Here is a 19,265-nt window from a genome sequence, read left to right as displayed (position 1 = left end):
TTCACCAATCCACTGTGTCTTTGTGTTAAAAAATGTGAAAAGATAACAGGAAATTTTGGAATTAAAACATGAACAACAAAGACAACAGCAGTTTTAAGTAAAGCTACTGTTTCTGTAGGCTGTGCATGTGTAATATAATCAAATGCATGTGGAATATGCTTCTAACAGCAAATCCTGATTAAATCGCATAGATTAAAAATAAATTTTCTACAAAACACTTGGAAATTTCCTCTGAAAAAAATTTCCTTTGAAAACTTTCAAAGAACGTTTTGTAAAAAAAATTTAAAAACCCTTTCAGGTTTTGGATCAACAATAAATATTGGGCTACTTTATTTGCTTGATTTTAGATTGGTGTTTTTTTTTTTACTTTCAATAATTTTGGAAATCCAAAGTTTGGACAAAACTATAAGCATAAAGCCTGTATAAACTACGGTGGTACTGTGTTTATGTGGCCGTCTGCTGGTGTTATTGGGTCGACTAAATATAATGAACTACTTTTCATTTGAGTGTTTGTTACAAGAACTTTCTTATCCTGACAGGCTTATTAAAAATAGAGACAGAAATTCAGGTTATATCCCCCAAACTGAGGAGCACTGCATCACTGTCCAATAGTTTTATAGAGAGTCCTTCACAGGAGCTTTAATGGCGTCTATTTCTGTTCACTGGACTCGTGATGGGAGCTTCTGGTGTTTAAAATGAGTTTTATCACTTTTAATTTCACTGTTTTTATTAACGTTAGCCTTTATCCATCCTTCCATCCATTTTCTTGACACCCTTGTCCCTCAGTGAGGTCGGTAGGGTTGCTGGTGCCCATCTTCAGCTAACGTTCCGGGCGAGAGGCGGGGTCACCCTGGACAGGTCGCCAGTCTGTCGCAGGGCAACACAGAGACACACAGGACAAACAACCAGGCACACACACACTCACAATTTAGGGGCAATTTAGACAGACCAATTAACCTGACAGTCATGTTTTTTTGGACTGTGGGAGAAAACGGGAGTACCCGGAGAAAACCCACGCATGCACAGGGAGAACATGCAAATTCCATGCAGAAAGACCGGGGCCGGGAATCGAACCCAGAACCTTCTTGCTGCAAGGCAACAGCTCTACCAACTGCGCCACTGTGCAGCCCACTTAGCCTTTAGTTTGTCCTTATTAAAGCTGTTGATTCTGCAGACAGAGATTCCTCATGAATGTAAGAAATTCATTATTCTGAGAAACTCATTATTCATTTATTAAACTATTGATTAGTTTATTAAACCACTAATGAGAGCCATGATTCAGACAACATCCATTCATCCGTCCATCCATCCATGTGTCCATCCATGCATTCATCTGTCCCTCCGTCTTTTTGCTCTCTTAATCCCGTCCTGTCTGCCTGACCTCGGGGTCGCCATGGCAGCAGAGCGGTAACATCCAGCACATTTATTTCTGTTTGAAACTCACACAGACCCACCAGGGATTAGATAAATCCCCGTCTGGTTGCTCCATTATTCCCTCATCGGTTAACTCCATTAAAAGATTTCATGCATTACAAATGGAGATTGTTGGCAGTAAAAAATGTCGGCACTGAAGGTGTGCTGACGGGCAGTAATGACTGAAACTGAAGAAAGACGAACGAGGGATCAGGCGGACGGAGGTTAAAGAGGGAGCTGAATCATCTATAATTGAAAGGAATCTGGCTGCTGCTGCAGGAGCAAGGGGCAACTTTCATCCTGTCAACGCTGCTGGTTTCTTAGCAAACTTGATGAAGTTCAAGTGAAGGCAGAAACATTTTCTCCAAAATCCTTCCACCTCCACAATGGGTAACACTTTATTTAAAGGGATTTGAATAAGTCTGACAGGCTGCACAGTGGAGCAGTTGGTAGAGCTGTTGCTTTGCAGCAAGAAGATTCTGGGTTCGATTCCCGGCTCGGGGTCTTTCTGCATGGAGTTTGCATGTTCTTCCTGTGCATGGTGGGTTCGATTCCCGGCTCGGGGTCTTTCTGCATGGAGTTTGCATGTTCTTCCTGTGCATGGTGGGTTCTCTCCGGGTACTCCGGTTCCCTCCCACAGTCCAAAAACATGACTGCCAGGTTAATTGGCCTCTCTAAATTCTCTATAGGTGTGTGTGGTTGGTTGGTTGTCCTGTGTGTCTCTGTGTTGCCCTGCGACAGACTGGTGACCTGTCCAGGGTGACCCCGCCTTTCACCCAAAATGTCTCGCTGGAGATATTTTGGACTTGCCCCAACTCCACTAGGGATAAGGTGTACAGAGAATGGATGGATGAATAAGACTGACATGACACTGTCATAAGCATGAAGGAGAATGAATCTTTGACTGTTTTATGAAGTGTCATTCAGTAAATGACACTTCTAATGGACTTTTAATGCAACTTTTAGTGCAACTCTGCATTAAAACTGTCATTATTTATTTAGCAAATGACATTTAATGACAACAGTCAAACATTAATGAAAACGTCTTCATGTTCATGACATAAAACCTGCCACCAACATGAAGGAATCTACATGAATGTTTAGTACTGCAGTTATGAAGTTTCATTCAGTGAATAATAACACGTTTAATGCAAAGCTGACACTATTAATGGACTTTTAAATCAAAGTTTTAATGGAATTTTGCATTACGTGTCATTATTTACAAAATAATGCAAAGTTGACACTTTTAATGGACTTTTAATGCAACTTTTGCAACTCTGCATTAAAGTGTCATTATTTACCAATTGACACTTCAAAACAACGGTACTAAACATTCATGAAGGCTCCTTCATGTTCTAGACAGTGTAATGTCAGTCTTATGCACACCCCTTTGCATAAAGTGTTACCCCACAGGTGATAATAAGAGACAGAAACATGTTTTTTTGCAGCAGAATAAAACACACACATTTCTTGGAAACGTCAGGAGGGCTGGGATTCATTCTGCAAAAATTGTAGAGATAAATTTCACATAAAAAGGTTTTGAAATCCCAGCGTTGCTGTGGTTGTTTATTAACTTCCTCTGCCAAGTACAAGTGTGTCTCCTTGGAGTCTCAACATGGATCCAAAACAGACGAGTGTTTGTTGTTTTTTGCGCTGCGGTTTGAGCGCTGTGTGTAAGTCTTAACAAAGAGCCACTCAGCAGGTCTGTGAGACTGCAGAGTCACGCTGCCAGCAGCGGCCTGGGCTCTGAAACGCTCAGATAAGCACTGATGGTTTGTCTCTGCTATTTATTTAGCCCAGCTGAGAGAAAACTCTCCTGGACGCAGCGACACTCGAAGCATCAATACCGATAAGGTCAGCTGCTCGAGACAGCCAGAGCAGAAACGGAGCAATATTTTATCACAGTGTGTGACATTTAATGGCCACCGCGTGGTAATAATTGTTTTAAACTAAGCTGGTGCTTTTCCCAGGGCGTTGTTGCAGAAATGAGCTGCAGAGGAATAAATGAAAGCTTAGCAAGTTCAAGGTCAAAACGTTTTCTTGCTGAGTTTTCACCTGCGATGCTCCATCACGTTAAAGAATAGGATATAACACTTTTATTGACATTGCATTTAAACACAATGAGAAACAGATAAAGTTTCCACATTAACGGCCCAGATGATGGATTTGTGCGGACTGCTCTAAATGGGTTTCCTGGAGAATAAGCCCGTCCTCAATCAATATTACTGATGACTTAATCTAATATGAGCACGGAGCGATGCAGTAGATTGCTGTTGCTACTAATAATAAAGTTTGTGCCATCTGGGTCACATTGTAGCATAAGCAGGGTTCTGGTGCAGGAAGATAAAACTGTTATGAATGAAGCTATTTTTACTAGAGAGGGTTTTTCCATTTATCTGAGGTTGGTTTGCTGATTCCAGTTTGATTGATTACTTTTTTTCTAAAGATTGTGACACATTAAAGGAAAAAGAATGATGCAGGTTCATTATATGAGGGAATTACATGATTATCCTGATTCATGCATCAAAGTTTATGCCCCTAATTGATCTTTTGTTAACCTCAAAGATGTGCATCAAAACTATTTGCTGTAGTTTTGTGCATTTATACAATGAAAATTCAAAATGTTCAATGTTTGACCTGCTGTTGAGGTCAAATTGGCTCAAATTCAACTTATAAGTTTTCATTTTGGTTCAATATTTCTTCCTGTTTCCTAAACGCACACGCACTCACACACACACACATTTACCGCAATATTAGAGTTTCTGAGGCTTGGTGGCAAAAACCAAAAGTTAAACTTGGACTTATTAATTCTTAGCTAACTTGTAAAAATAAAGTTCACAACATCAAGTTTGGAAGAAGAGAATATGTATGTTTTTTATTTTGTTTTTTGGTTGGTTTTTTTTACAGTTTGACAGTAAACATGTAAATTTTCAATAACCACAAAAATATAAAGTTTAAATCCTATGAAACCTCAGGATTTAGCTGCATGATTTGGCTCTTGTGTATTATTGAATAATTTCCAGCCTTCCTGAAAAAAAAAAAACTGGATGAATGGTATTAGCTTATGCTGAAACAGGCTTGCAATGTTACTTTATTTAAGGTATTTTGTGGCTTTTATGTTACATTCCCATCATTTCTTTTTACTGAAATCACATAATTTTACCAGAACATTAATACATAATTCCTAATGTCATGGTAAAGTTGCAGATCAAATAGAAGAAAATAGATCCTCTTATAGATTTTGGTTTTGCATTTTTGTGTAAAAACCACGACAAATATAAATATTTATTTTCCTTTGTGAGAAACTCAAACAGGCCTTGAACAAACCCACTATGTTGAGACTAAAGTGGAGATGTTTTGCTACGATCTGCCGCTCTGTTGGCTAAAACTCTCCCCAGCATGTTGGTACAAGCATTTCATTCCAGCTGTCAAGCATTGAGATAAAAATTCGGATTTTTTTTTTTTATTTGCACTCACTCGACCCTTAGATTGTTTTCCTGTCTTCTCTATTATGCAAAACACTTCAGCCATCCCTTATTTCCTCATATTTTGCTATCAAGCTGGTTTTGATTGGTGTCATTCGAATATTTCTGAAGGTCTTTAAAGGTTCTTTGAACTTGCAGCTTTTTATCTCCTTTGTTCAGATCTCAAGTATTGCAGCAGGTTTCGTGGCGTGACAAAAACCCAACTAATGTTCAGACCTGAATCAAATTGCAGCACAGAGAAAAATGCAGCAAAAATACAAGTAGAACCTGTAATGAACTGAAATAATTTCCCTCTTTCTTTTGACCAGGGTTCTGTTGTTGGCAGCACCAAAACAACAGTCGCTGTTATGAGTTGGATTGGGTTATTTTTAACGGTTCCTGCTGTGATGTAAACATAAAAATGTCACATTCTTTATCTAAATGCCACTCCAGAGGAATCCCAGCTGTGAAAACTCATCTTACATGAACCGTCTCCTGCTGAGGAGACGATGTAGAAAAGGACTGACTGACTGTTTTCTGTCTTAATTAATACACCAAAATAAAGTTCTTTAATACTTTAGTGAGTGGAAAAAAAAAACAGAATAAAAGCTGAAGATTGAAACATGATTGAAGCAGTTTCTGGAATACTTAAATATCTGCTTCACCGTCGTAAAACTATTTACCAGTTTCATAAATAATTACAATTTTGTAAAATCAGTTTAATACTTTCCTACTTGGAAGTAGTTTAATATTTTTGACATCTCCTATAATTTACAGTAAGAGTGGATATTTATTGTACCGTTTATCATTTATTGTGAGAAACTTCGTATCGTGAAAGGAATTTTGATTTATCGTCCAATTAATGATGTTTAATAAAACTCCAAACTGTCCGTATTGTCGGCTTTGGTAGTTTTGTATTTTCTCCACTATTTGTTCAATGAATATTTATCAATATACATCAATAAATTTGAAAATGTGACTAAATACAGTCACTGTGAGCAGTTTAGTGATATAAATCACTCTTCTTTATGTGACTGGTGTCCTAAAGAAGTGTGCAACAAATGAGTATGTTTCTAAAATTCAATTAAAAATACTTTATCGATCCCAACAGGAAAATTTATTGTTGTCGTAACTCATTTAATAAATTAGTTAATTTATTCTAGACCAGTATTTGTGTTTGCCACAGCTATACAGTTATAAAACAAGCAATAATAATTATTGTCACTTTTATTGTTTTCACAATAATACTGCATTAAAAAAAAAAATTATTTAACCTTCATTTATACTGGTTGTCTCATTTACATCAACTCTCATTTACAAGAGAGTAGGCCTGTCGCAACAAGCAATAAATCAATTAATCGCATTATAAATTTAAACAAGCTCAATAATTTCCATTAGCATGATTTATTGTTTTTTTTTCTTTTCTCTCTTTCTACCAAAAACTGGATGGCAAAAGTCTTCAGTCTAGTGCTTTGGTCTCAACTTGCTCTTTTTGAAGTACAATTTTGTTTACCGAGATGTTATAATTAATTTTATTTATAGTTTTGTTTATTTATTTTGGATATTTAAAATGTCTTCCAGTTCCAGTGTTAAATGTTCATTTGAATTTAAAGTTTATTGATTTTAGAAAATGTGTCCTGGCATTAATATCCCAATATTGCCATTGTATTACTTGAAAAGGGTCTCAAAACAACAATATTATGCCTTAGGTATATTATATCCAGCAATATTTGACCTGTTCTTATAAAAACAAACAAAATTACAAACATAGCAACAAAACAAGAAAATAAGAAATTTGACTCAATTAAATAAGCTAATAAAATATGAGTTAAAATCATCTTAAAAATATGATAAAACTTGAAGACCGTCTAGCTCTGATTTACAGGTTGTCATATTTGCCTTTTTCTCAGGTTTGAGCTCTAATAAGTCAGTTTCCTCTCAGTTTGCAAAAGAAAAGAAATCAGAGCACCCCATTAAATATTCAATATTTTAAGAAGAAATGTTCACATATTGATGTCTACTTCAATTTTTCCTCACGTGTTCAGACTTCAGTGAAGAAATAAGCGTAGAGCTCGGTAGCAGCCATGGTCAGCGCGAGGCTCCACCACGTAGCAGAGCCGAATCTTTGGACCCTCGGGCTTCGCAGAGTGCATGTTCTGCCTCTGATACGCGAGCGGCAGCAGGGGATCTGCCTGCAGTAAAGCTCCAGCTTTCTGCCGTATTTACACAGCTCAAACATGAGATGGAGGAGTCAGTGAGATGAGACTGAAAAATGACAAACAGTACCTCTGAAATCACCAGTGGAAAGACGGTAATTAGATCTTTGGAGAGCTGTCGTATTTACTGGGACGTTTTAATAAATGTTGTGTATTCTGGTTTACACTGAGGCAAACCTTTTTTGTAATGGAAAATTAAGAGCGCTGGTATTTTGTTTTTGCCTCTGTGCAGCATTTTTAAAGCAGTGTTGGAAAACAGACGGAAAACTGAGGAAAGTAAACACAACATTTTTGTATAATTTCTCAGTACATCTATTGTTTGTGTAGCAGGGTAACAATATTGTAATGTGAAGTTAGTCAGAATGTCTTTATGTATTCTTTAAATCTAGTTGTTTTTTCGCCCATTGAGTTCTGTTGGGCTGCTCTTGGCAGTTGGTGGTTACCATAGCAACCGCGTAACTGACAGTTGGTCAGTTACTACAGCTACATATGCGTAAATTTAAATTTAACTTTCGGGAAAAAGACAAATGAGCTCCACTTTGAGCTTCAACATAGCAGCAATAATCACTCTTACTGAATTTGTAGCATCGTCCAGGTCTGATGGGTTGGAGACAGAAACGGACTAAAAAATAAAGGTAAAATATCTTCTTCCTATGAAATGCTACAGCTATTGTATGTTTGAATCTATGCAGAGGCAGGAGAAAAAAGCAAAAACCAACACATCAATATTTTAAACCTTCGACTTAAAAGGTTTAAAAAATCAACCTTAAGGAGTTGAAGCTGCGTGAGAGTGAGCGCAGGTTTGCCGTTTTGTGGGTGGGATAGGTGAATGAAGGGAGGTCTTAGTGGATGCATCAATAAATAAATAAAAGGGTCTCGATGAAACACAGGAACTTCATAAAGCTGGGGGTTGGGGGGACCAGTGCTGGGATAAATAAGTAAAGAGTGTGGATGTAGTTAAGACAAACAGCGCTGCTGAGACTTTGTGATAAAAGCTCTCAGGAAGTTGTTTAAATTTTAAACTATCAGGGATATCATCAGTGTAATAGTGTAGATTAAATTAGACATACAAAGTACAGGGTCTCCCCCAGAAAATTTGCTTAACCCAGTGGTCGGGGCGCCAAGGCGGTCCACCGCTGGTCTACTTTATTTTTGTGTTAAAAGATGTGATGTTGACAGGAAATGTAAAAATATTACTGGGTAATTAGATGTTACGAGAAAATATCGCCAGTGAAACGCTATTTAAACCCACAACTATAGAATCTTAAAAACAACCACAACAAAAAAACCAGTTACTGCGCATGTCGCCTTTAGAAGGCAGCCATTAATACATAATTCTAAGTATTTAAACTGTTTACTATTGGGCTAATAAAATAATGTACAACACACAGCTTTGTGGCTTCTGTAGTTGTCAGATATTTTATTTTTACCTCACTGTCTCCCTCAATCTACTGCATTTTTAGTTTCTGAAGGCTTAGTTTATCACCTGCCTTGATGGATGCAGCTACATATTCATTTTTCCTCTAATTGTGACCAAGTTAGGAAGAAATTATTGTATTTTATTTGTCATTTGTACCCTAAATATGAATTCCCTTTTATTTTTTTAAATGAAAACGTACATTTTGGGAAATTCCTAATCCGGTTCCCCTAATTTCTCACCATGCATGTTGGGGGTATTCGACATATCTCTTTGAGAGCTGATGATCTTACCGTGTTTAAATTTGCTTAGAAATTGATGTCTGACGTGTGGGCCATTTTCTCTCGTTATTTATCGTTTCACCTGCATTTAATGCTTAAAACGCATTTCATTCACTCATATTCTTTTTGGTAGCATAACTTATTTTATCACGCACAACATGCCAGCTAATATTGAAACAGCATGATAAATGAAGGTAACCATGGTAACCAGTGAGGATTTAAAAGCAGGCTGGGTTTTTTCTGCAGTCAGATTGTGCGCGGATTCACCGTGTTTACAAACAAATAATCCCCCCCCCGTCAAGATGTTGACTCATCTGCCAACATTTTGGTTACCAGATTTCGCACCTTTACGGTTCTACTACAGTCCAAACCTCAGTGGACCAAGTCCTTTTTGACAGAAAATGATGGCACAACAAATTATTAGACATTAGGTATGCATTATGTATATTTTTACTTTGATGGTAGGGATAGAAAAAGCTCAATCAGTTTGGTATCATTTCTCCCTTCCTTGTCCATAACCGACTTTTGGCTCTTTTCCTGCATCATTCAAAACAAGGAGAATGGAGCATACCTCTAAATTTATGTACAGAACCAAACAGATGGATCACTGTGTTCTTAAAATGCTTGTTATGATTATTTTTATCTAATCCATGTTTCTTTCTTGTGTTTTCTCCCCCCTGCTGCATCTTGGGATACGTTCATCCGTCTCAGCTCTCGCAGGTGCGTAACGGCCACATATCACACAACAATCGAAAAGCAGTAAAGAGACGAGCCTCTTAGAGATTCAGTCGGATGGTAGCGTAAATGTTGCATGCCCTATCAGGCTTAATATTTTATCTTTACGCTGATCAGAGCTGACTTCAGAGAAAAGTTAGCTGCAGTCAGCCAGTGAGACGGAGAAGCAATAACAGAAATGCCGGATTTAAGTGTATCTGTATAAATTATTTAAACATGAACAGTCTTTAGATCATACACACAGGAACACAGATGTGTTTCTTTACAGCTGATTATTTTATCTCAGTCTCTCACAGAGCATCTATTCTTGACACAAGTATTTTAAATCCTTAATGACTCCAACTTGATCGGCTGCATGAATTATTCATGGTGACACGCAGCTGATCTGTTGGACCAAAGTCGTGTTTTCCTCCTCTTGGGACTCAGAGATTATCCGCAGGACTCGGCTATGTGTTTTAACTCCACATCCATCCACAGAGGGAAAAATAAACAGAAAGCTGCTGAGCTAAAAGATAATCAACTTTGGTCCTCAGGGGAGTGCAGCCACGCTCGCTCATATGAATAATAAAGGCTTATTCTGCACTGCAGGGTTGCAACATTAAGAGTTCAAGTTTAGGTTTTTATGCAAGAAAGAGAAAATACCTAATTTATCATCTTAGATGTCCAAATATAGTTCTGAAGTTTACACTAATATATTAATTTTGGGTTTCCTGTGTGGAATAAACACGCAACAAACAACTTCAATTATTATTTTAATTTAATGGAGTTAAAATAATTAGTTATTATCCCTCAGCAAATTACAACACAGTTTTATTGGATATTTTATATTTTGTAGCTTGTTTTGGTAAAATTAATTGAGGCTCATTTGAATGTGTTGGTTTCATGGCGATGACCAAACTTTAACTCCAAAGATTTTCAGCAGGAATGACATTCAAATATTTCAATTTTATTGAGTTTATTTAAATGACTAATTCACAACGTGTCATCACAAGTCAACTCAATTCAATTATGCTTAAATTCCAGTTGTTATCCATTTATTGATTCTAGTTCTGAAACAATAAATTCTATTAATAGGGATGAGTATTTTTCTTCTTTTAAAACAGGAATTGAACTATTTGTATTTTTAATATTGAATAGGATAAGCTTTACTTGTTAGATGGAAAATCTGCAAAATGTGCCATAGTTTTTACTCCAACTTAATGGTTGTAATAATTAACAAATTAATCGATTACTTAAATAATCGTTAGTTGCACCTCTAGTTTTAATGACACACTTCGACATACTTATATTCATTGTAGCCAAAATGTTTCATTTTTGCCTCGTCTGGCGATGAATCCTAAGCAGTGCAGAGAAAGCAGCTTTCGTATTAAATTGTCATCATAGTTGAGAACGTTTAAAAATGTCACCTGCCACCAAGCCTCAAGTGATCATAAAATCGAAGATGTTCAACACCAGAGTCAAAGTGTGTCGTCTCTCCACAGATTGCAACGGGGCATTAATCAAATATCACTGATGCGTGTGCGTGCGCGCGCGTGTGTGTGCGTGTATTTAGGCCTGAATGCATAATGGCGACCCTGTGGGGTTTAGATAAAAACCATCAAAAATTCTAACTGTTTTTGAAATTAATTGCAGTTTTATGCTCTGTATCGATTCCACCTGATAAAACGAGCAGCTCGTTGAATGACCTGAACTTTTTCCAGCACTATTTTAGGATTTGGCTCACTCTTGTTGTCCATGACTGCTGCTGATTTGCTTCAAATTTAACTCATCAGCAGACCCTCAAACTGCAGTTCTACATGTTTTTTTTTTTTTACATACATAATTTTTAATCACTCGTAAACAGCAGATGAAGCTACGGAACAAGAATCAATCTCATCAGTAATTTCCTGTTGAGTCCAATCAGACCTGCGAGGCTGCATGGAGACGAACAGCTGGGCTGCACACATGGCTGCTTGTTCTGCTCGGGCTTTTCTACAGGAGCCCAGATGGGACATATGCAGCACCACCAGACTAAGCTCACTCCTGTCTTTTCTGATCCGTTATAGCGTCAGATCTGTGCACCTAAAATCACACCTTAAATATCCACTGCAGTAAAATTCACTCTTGCATACTTCAGTTTTTAATCTAGATGTTTTTGTTTTACAGCACCTTGCAAAAGTATTCACACATTCAAAACTTTTTCACATTACAAACTGAAGCAGAATTTACTTTTTTGGGATTTTTTGTGACCACTAACTCAAAGCGGTGTGATATGAAGTGGAGGTGAATGATATGTCATAGAATTTTATCTCTATATTTTGTGTTAACAGTAAAGTTTATAATTTCAGTTCAATCTGGAGAGACTCAAACGGAGAAAGAAAGCAATTAAAAGAGTTTAATGACAAAATGAACATGAAAATAAACAAAGTCCTTTGGCGTTCAGGCCCCGGCCGGGGACGTCGAGCTGGGCTTCGATAAGCTCGATGAATATTCCTGATGCAGTATAGGAATGTAGACCCCCCGGGGCCTGTACTGGTGGCGGCGGTCGGAGGAGGATGAGGCCTGAGAGCCAGGAGCAGAAGGTGGAGATGGGGCGGAGGTGGGTTGATTGCAGCTGGTGAGCAGAGGAGGCCATGGGTGAAGGTCCTTTTGAACTGGAGCCCAAACGATGATTGGCTGGAGCGAGGCTTGGACCGGTACTGATAGGTCCAGGTTGCAGAGAGGGAGGCGCTGATTGATGAGGCAGGTGCGACTAGAGTCTTCCAGACTGAACTTTTGTCAAGACTCCATGAGTGGGAATGTTGATAATTCCTTGAATGTGTAAAACAGAAGTTTTGACATTATGCTTCATGCTTCACAATTTTTTTTGCACATATTCAAAAAACAAACAATTATTAGACTAATGTTTTGTTGTCTGTGTCTCTGTTGTAGGAGCTGTCAGAGGAGCGTCACTCTCCACCGCTGCTGACAGTTAACGGGCCTGGAGAGGAAAAACTGTTTCGTAGCAGGAGCGCAGAAGTGGAGCTGACAGCTGAGAAGGAACGGGTCAAAAAGATGCTGTCAGAAGGGTAACGAAAACATTTTTTATTTACATGTCAGGCATGTTCAAACCAGGCAATAGGAAGGTTGAGAGGTAGAAATCATCAGAAATTTGATCCAACAAAGAGTTCCTGAGTGATTACAAAAGGCATTTTTAAAACAGATCCACACCAACTAGACCCTATGTTAAAGCAGCAGTGTTATTCAGAATTCAAATTCTAATTTAAAAATACTTTATTGATCCCAACGGGAAATGTAATAATATTTATAGAACAGTCAAGTAACTATGTTAACCTCATAGTTACTTGAGGTTGATAAGTAACTATGACAAGTGACAAAACCTATCAAAGAGTAATGTGCATGCTCTGCGTGCTCTTTCGTTCTTGTGCTTTAATTATTTGCTAATTAAATAAATATCAATGTATTTAATTAAATAAAATAATAATGGCTACAGCAGTGTACGCAGAGCATTACAAGAACATAGAACAGCTCTCAGTGAGGCTCCAGTCCTATCTTCTTAGTAAAGAGCTGTTCAGAAGAATCGGATTGTTCGTGAATGTCACATCACTATATTGCAGACTTTTGGACACAGGGTTGTCCCATATATGCGACACATTAATCAACACCTCCACACAATAATTCAGCGCAGTGAGTAACAACTTTTTTTCATCACAAATGCTTATGTGTCTCTGTACATCTAGCTTTGCTAGTATCACGTTAACGGAGCTTACCTTTCTTTGAGCTTCTTTTCTAAGTGCCGAAAAAAGTTAGACGCAGTCCCAACCGTCTATGAAAGCGAAGCGCTGCTGAGTTAGCTGTCGCCATCGGATTTCTTATGATTTATGCAGCGCAATTCTATTACCGAGGATTAGACAGACATCTTCTGCTGCTCAGAGAATACCACTGCGCATGTCTTGGGGCGCCACGTGCGAGTGAAAGGATGGAGTAACAGAAACATGTAATTGGTAAGTCACGGTATGCTTTGTGCATTTAAAAATGCATGACAATCTAAAACATTAACTTGTGATAAAATCTAAAAGCAGAAGGAATGTGCAAGTGGGAAAATACCTTATTATAGAACAAAACAGTTTAGCAGTCAAAATCTGCGGTAAACAAAAATATTAAGTCTTGATTTACAGTTTCTGCATATCTCAAGTTTTCAGATGCAGATGATTCTACTACTTGTTTCATATTTACAAACAACTCAAGTATTTCAGTCCAAGATCATGTATAGGAGAATTTTAACTGGAAGACATGTTATTATTTATTAAAAACCATGTGCTATTATCAATTAGTCATGAAAATAAGCTGCAAATTATGCAATAAGTACATATTTCTTATGAGGCTGTGGAGCAAGATTTTTTGTGTTAATTTTTAATTCAGTAAATCCCTCATCTACTTAAAACACATAGGCAAAACAAACATGAGCAGAGATTAACAAAAAAAACATAATTTCATTAGTTTTTAAGGAATACATGCTAATATTGAGTAGACTAAAATGTTTTATAACCTAAAATCTGATCATAAAATTGGGTCCGTTCCAGAGTAAAGCCGCTAGCATTGGGGATTTTGACGGCGCGATTCAAAAACATGACGAGAAGCTACTTGAAAAATTCACAACGCTTAATTTACATTTTACTTTAAATATTTATATGAAAAAAAAAAACACACGAAAGAGACGGGATTTAGTTGCGTTTGCGCTCTTACTTTCTGATTCTTTTGGACCAATATCTGACAAGTTGTATGTTCAGAGCAACAAAATAATAACCATAAATCCTGAGAGAAAACGCACATTAAATTAAACAACAGCCGGAGCAGCAGATGTTTGTGTGTCTGAGAGCCGGGTTTGTTTTCTGTTGGAGCTCAGAAAGTGACGGCAAACATATTAACATCCCATTTATATTTACTTTGCCTTGAACAGTTGCTACAGGGAGGCACCGACTCCTGCTGGATTCAGTATCCACTGGGTCGACTTCACAACACGTACTCAGGTTCACCATATTTATTTTAACAATAAAGAAAAATAAAAACAAAAATCAAGTTGGTGGTCACATCAGCCCAGCAATTTCTGCCCCACAAATGCTTATGTGTCTTTTATTTGTTGCCGTCGGTTTTATTTGTTACCGACGGCAACAAATAAAACATGGTGGCTAACTGGCTGCTGCTCACCTAAGCAGCACGTTAGCTTCATTGTTGTCACCATTAATCACTAAACCATTCATATGAGAACAGGACACAGGAAAGCCACTCTCTGTTGTCTATAATCCCAGAGATTTTACTTTATGATTTTCATAAGCCTAAGCAGACTCTTCCCTCCTGTTGCTATGGTTTTATGATGGCCAAGCTGTTTTGTCATCAAGACAAAGATTTCTTCCTGAACTGCATCGTCTCAGCTGAAAGCCCTGCTTTATTACACATCCCTGCTGAATCCTGACCTTTACCGGCGCACCAGATCTTTTCCACTTCCTAATAAAGCAAAGCACATTACTTGTCTTGTGTTGGTTTTTATATATGCACCCAGCGGCGTAATTTTCCACTGCTGCTCTGCTTTGGTTCACATTGAAGACCAGTCTTTTAAAACTAACCCAAATAATCACCAGAGTGCTTTAATATTAACATAACACCTTGCTAGCTTGTTTTATTGCCCCACAATCTGAGATAGATCCACAGTAAACTTATTAGCACCCTGCTAAAGGCTTGGAATTAAAATAAAATAATCTTTTATGGCAGTAATGTAATTTTATACAGGGCATTTTAAAGAAAAACTCGCCTTTAATTTGAATACATTGAAGGAAAAATATAATTATATCAATTACATGCACTGATGTTATCTGCAAGTGGCTCTTTGAGCAGCTATGAATTAAGTTTGGCTAAAATGATGAAGAACTAATGCATTTAATTATAGAAATTAGGGTTGGGCAATATATTTTTAAATATGGGTATTTCTTACGTTAATAAAAGTGACAAAAAATATTTACACTTTTATAATATTGCCCTGTTTTAAATTTATTTTCAAATTTATTGATGTTATGTGTCTGACAGTACAGCCAGTTTTTTTGTGTTTTCAAACATAATTGCAAGTTTATAATTATTAAGTTTTACAAGATATTTTTCATGAGATTGACACAATAAATGTCTTTATTTACCAGATGCGATAACAAATGCAGGTTTTTTTGTTTTTTTTTTAATCTCCGTAAGTTTTTGCTGTGTTTGTGTTCTTCTTGGAATTTCCAAAACAGAAAGGCACCAAAAGGAGTAAAAATTCTTGTGAAACCTCTCTGTTGCAGGTCCATGTGTGAGATCAACTTGGAGGCTGAACTCTTCACTCTGCAGGACAGCAACGCCAAGCTGGTGGCGGCGCTGCAGGAAGCCAACAGCAGCGTGGAGCAGTGGAAGAAACAGCTGGCAGAATACCAGGAGGAGACCGATCGCCTCCGAGACCAGGTGACCAACTCTGCTGCTCTCTCCTCAGCGGTAAAGCTGACCTAGGATTACTCTTATTGGTGTTTTTTAAAGCAAATTCTTGGCAGTATATTTGGATATTATTTTCATATAAAATCATACACTGCAGGTTAAGTTGCAGCCTTTATTAAATGCTCTTTGGGTAAGAAAATAAATAATTAGCGTCAATATTTCTTGGTTTAAAAATAGAAGAGCTCATTAATATTTCTAACCTGGATGTCAGAGGGAAAAAATGTTGTTTACACTTGGTTATGGTTGTAATTACATTCCCAAGATGCATCTCTGTTATTGCTATTGTTGTGATTTTCTCATTAAAGAGAAATGTGTTCGTTGTTTTACGTATTAAGATGGGCCAATGTGTCTATAAAATAAATCCTAATTTAACCCTAAGTTTATAGATAAGCAGCTGACTAGAAAATTATTTTTAGCTGATAAAAGACTCAAGAATACTTGCTGGAAAAAATATAGTAATAGTTGGTGTGATTTAGGGCTGGACGATATCGCTGAAAAACATACATCAGTCAGTATAGAGAAATGTTGATTATTTTTTTTGTTTTAAATATCTTAAATACTTCTAAACCAGTGGTGAAACCTTTCCTGTTTTATCCAGTTTTTATCCCACGCCGTTTTTTTATTTTTAAGCTGTGTTGGAGTCCGTTGGCGAAACCTTAAACTGCTGCCACGCAAGTTACTCAAAAAGTTGTTACTAGGTAACCACAAGTTACTCAGCAGGTTGTTGCTCGGTAACCAAGGAAAGAATGTGATGTTTGATGCCAACAATCTTTGGTTTATCAGCTGAAGTCTTTCGTCAGTCCATAGAATGCTGTGCGGTTCCGGATTTCAGTTTGGTGAAATTATTGAATACCCTATCTGTATTGCAATATGTATTGTTATAAAATTTTTTTATCAATCTCTAGTGTGAAAATATGAACTCTTAATATCACATCTTTATTTTTAATAATAAATGTTTAATATGAAATCTCAAATATTAAATCTCCAGGTCCTACTTGTCGGTTTTTCAGACTATTCTTGAAGAAAAGGCTTGAAAACCAACAAGTAGGACTTCAAGAGGCTTTATGAGTCTTGAATGCTTTATTTTTTTAGGCTCTGAGTTGCTGGGTATGGTTTGTTCTCCTTTTATTTTTTCTTTTCTTCCCTCATCGTTGCTAAGTAAAGGCCAGCGCTTCTTTGTGACAATACATTGAATACATTTTTCATTTGCGCTCACCTGAAATCTCTACCTCCCCTGGTCTCCCTGCCCTCATTAAACCATATATGAACCATTGGGAGGTGAGTGTGTGCTGCTCCTCATCTTTGATCCATGTTCACTCGGGAGTGCAACAGATACCAATCTGAGTGCAAGAACCCTAATCAAGGCACTTTTTCGTCTCATCATGCCCAATGTGGCATAATGGTTTCCAGCTTTACCAGTCCTCCTTCCCACTGTTTGATGACCAAGTGGGCCGAATGTCATAGCCAAGCTGCGGCTGCTACGAAGCTCATCCACGTAGCAACAAGCAGCCTGATATACTACTATCACGATAATGAACCACCAACGTCACATTTTTTGCAATCTCAAAGCAGTCTGCAATCTCTCAGGTTCCAACAAGCATAAAGGGTTTCACAGTGAGACCTTGATGCGACCCTGCTGAAGCCATCCACATTCTTAACACCATGGTGAAGTCTCTCTTTGCATGATATTTTAATTATATTGTTAAAGGAGACCTATTTTGCAAAATTCACTTTTAGGTCTCTAAAAACAGTCCACTCACAAACAACCTCCCAGCTGTTTGATGGCAATAAGTTGATGTTTTTTGGTGTCTGGAAAATGAATCGTTTTAAAAACTTCCTGATCGTTGAATCACAATCGACGGGCACCGTGCTGTCACCTAGCAACCTGAGCTGAGCTCCAGCAAATTTGGTCAGCTGGTTTTTACCACTGTATGCACATTACAATGGTTCCTGGAAAAGACAAGTATTTTGTTGTTGACTTACCACTGGTTGTGCAGGAGGCCCCACTTCTGCTTTTCAAAGAAGCTCATCTGTTTGCAGCCATTTTCATGTACATGCATAAGTGTTGAGTTGAGGATGTGGCCAGCAGCAGATTATTTGTATTTAAAGTGACAAGAGGCCCTAAAACAGATCATTCTGAAAGGAGATGAAATCTTATTATCCAAGAATGATTTAGTGCTAAGAATTTTACAAATATGTTTTTGTATAGCCTATAAACTGATCTTAACCTGTTCAAAGATGCATAATAGGTCACCTGTAAGGCTTTGTAAACACAGATTGACCAGAAATTATAATTAGTGTTTATGCTCTAATTTATGTTTTATTAGCAGCTTTTGAGTTAAATAGTCTTTGGATGGCTTAGACAAAAAAACAGTTTGTTTTTAACATAAGTTTACCATTCAGAAGAACTACACTGATTACACTTGACTCGTCTTCCTGTTTGATTCTGTTTTATGTTCGTTCACTCCCAGAGGATTTTCTTCTCTATCAAGTCGCTGGAAAACATGCCACTTTTAAAACATTGTTTCATTGCTGCTTGTTTGGCGCATTGGCCCAGAATCATTTGATTTTGTTACTTCCTATATGTCAAGAAAACGTTCTACTCAACATTTAAAAAGAGGATGGTACAATAAAGCAAGCAGACGAGCAAAGAGAACTGCTAAAATCAAGACAAATCGACGGGATCTGCTCGTCGTTGTTCGTCCTTTATAACCACTCAGACAGTAACTAGACATTTTTTTCCATATAGTATGCATGTATCAGAGTAAAATTTCCCCAAAGACTGCTTCAAACTGCAGATTCATTTTTCATTCAGCTCCCCTCTCACTGGCATATTTCTGTTGACAGGCTCCCGTGATAATAGAGGGGCCAGAACGCAGACATTTCATCTTTAATTTAGAGAGAGAAAATTATGCCCCTGGTCAGGCTTAACAAAGCGCCTTCAGTGGCACAGTTCAACAGTCTGGAGTGAAACGTTATCACCGCTGACAGAACGTGGCTCTTTATTTTTAGCTTAAGGCATTATTCCGTCTATTTTCTTTTTCCATCTGCACATGTCCAGTTGAAGGTTATGCCTCAAACACACACATCACAGGGATGAACACACACTCTGAGCTGCTGCAAAGTCAACCAGGTGGCTGGAAGTAGAGCAGGCCTCCAGGGTGTGGCAGTGGGGTATCGAGAGGGGCAGGAGTAGTTTTTATTTATTTTTTTCTTTTGGGACAGGACACCCCTCCTCCTCCTCCTC

General features: G+C 37.7%; 1 protein-coding gene across 4 annotated transcripts in view; it reads left to right on the top strand.

Moving 5' to 3' along the window:
- Nucleotides 1-19,265, top strand: part of homer3b (homer scaffold protein 3b) — a 52,217-nt gene that overhangs the window by 20,560 nt on the left and 12,392 nt on the right. For all 4 annotated transcript variants that reach the window (XR_533497.2, XM_008406620.2, XM_008406619.2 and 1 more), the window contains 3 exons: nucleotides 9,503-9,511; nucleotides 12,437-12,573; nucleotides 15,832-15,988. Coding sequence is in view for 3 of the 4 variants with exons in the window: in XM_008406620.2 (XP_008404842.1) it covers nucleotides 9,503-9,511; nucleotides 12,437-12,573; nucleotides 15,832-15,988 (303 nt within the window). In the remaining variant the exon portion in view is untranslated. The remainder of the gene's footprint in view (nucleotides 1-9,502; nucleotides 9,512-12,436; nucleotides 12,574-15,831; nucleotides 15,989-19,265) is intronic.

This window comes from Poecilia reticulata, linkage group LG4, assembly GCF_000633615.1.
Source record: "Poecilia reticulata strain Guanapo linkage group LG4, Guppy_female_1.0+MT, whole genome shotgun sequence".
NCBI classification, from domain to species: Eukaryota; Metazoa; Chordata; class Actinopteri; order Cyprinodontiformes; family Poeciliidae; genus Poecilia; species Poecilia reticulata.
This window is presented reverse-complemented; position numbering and strand designations above follow the sequence as displayed.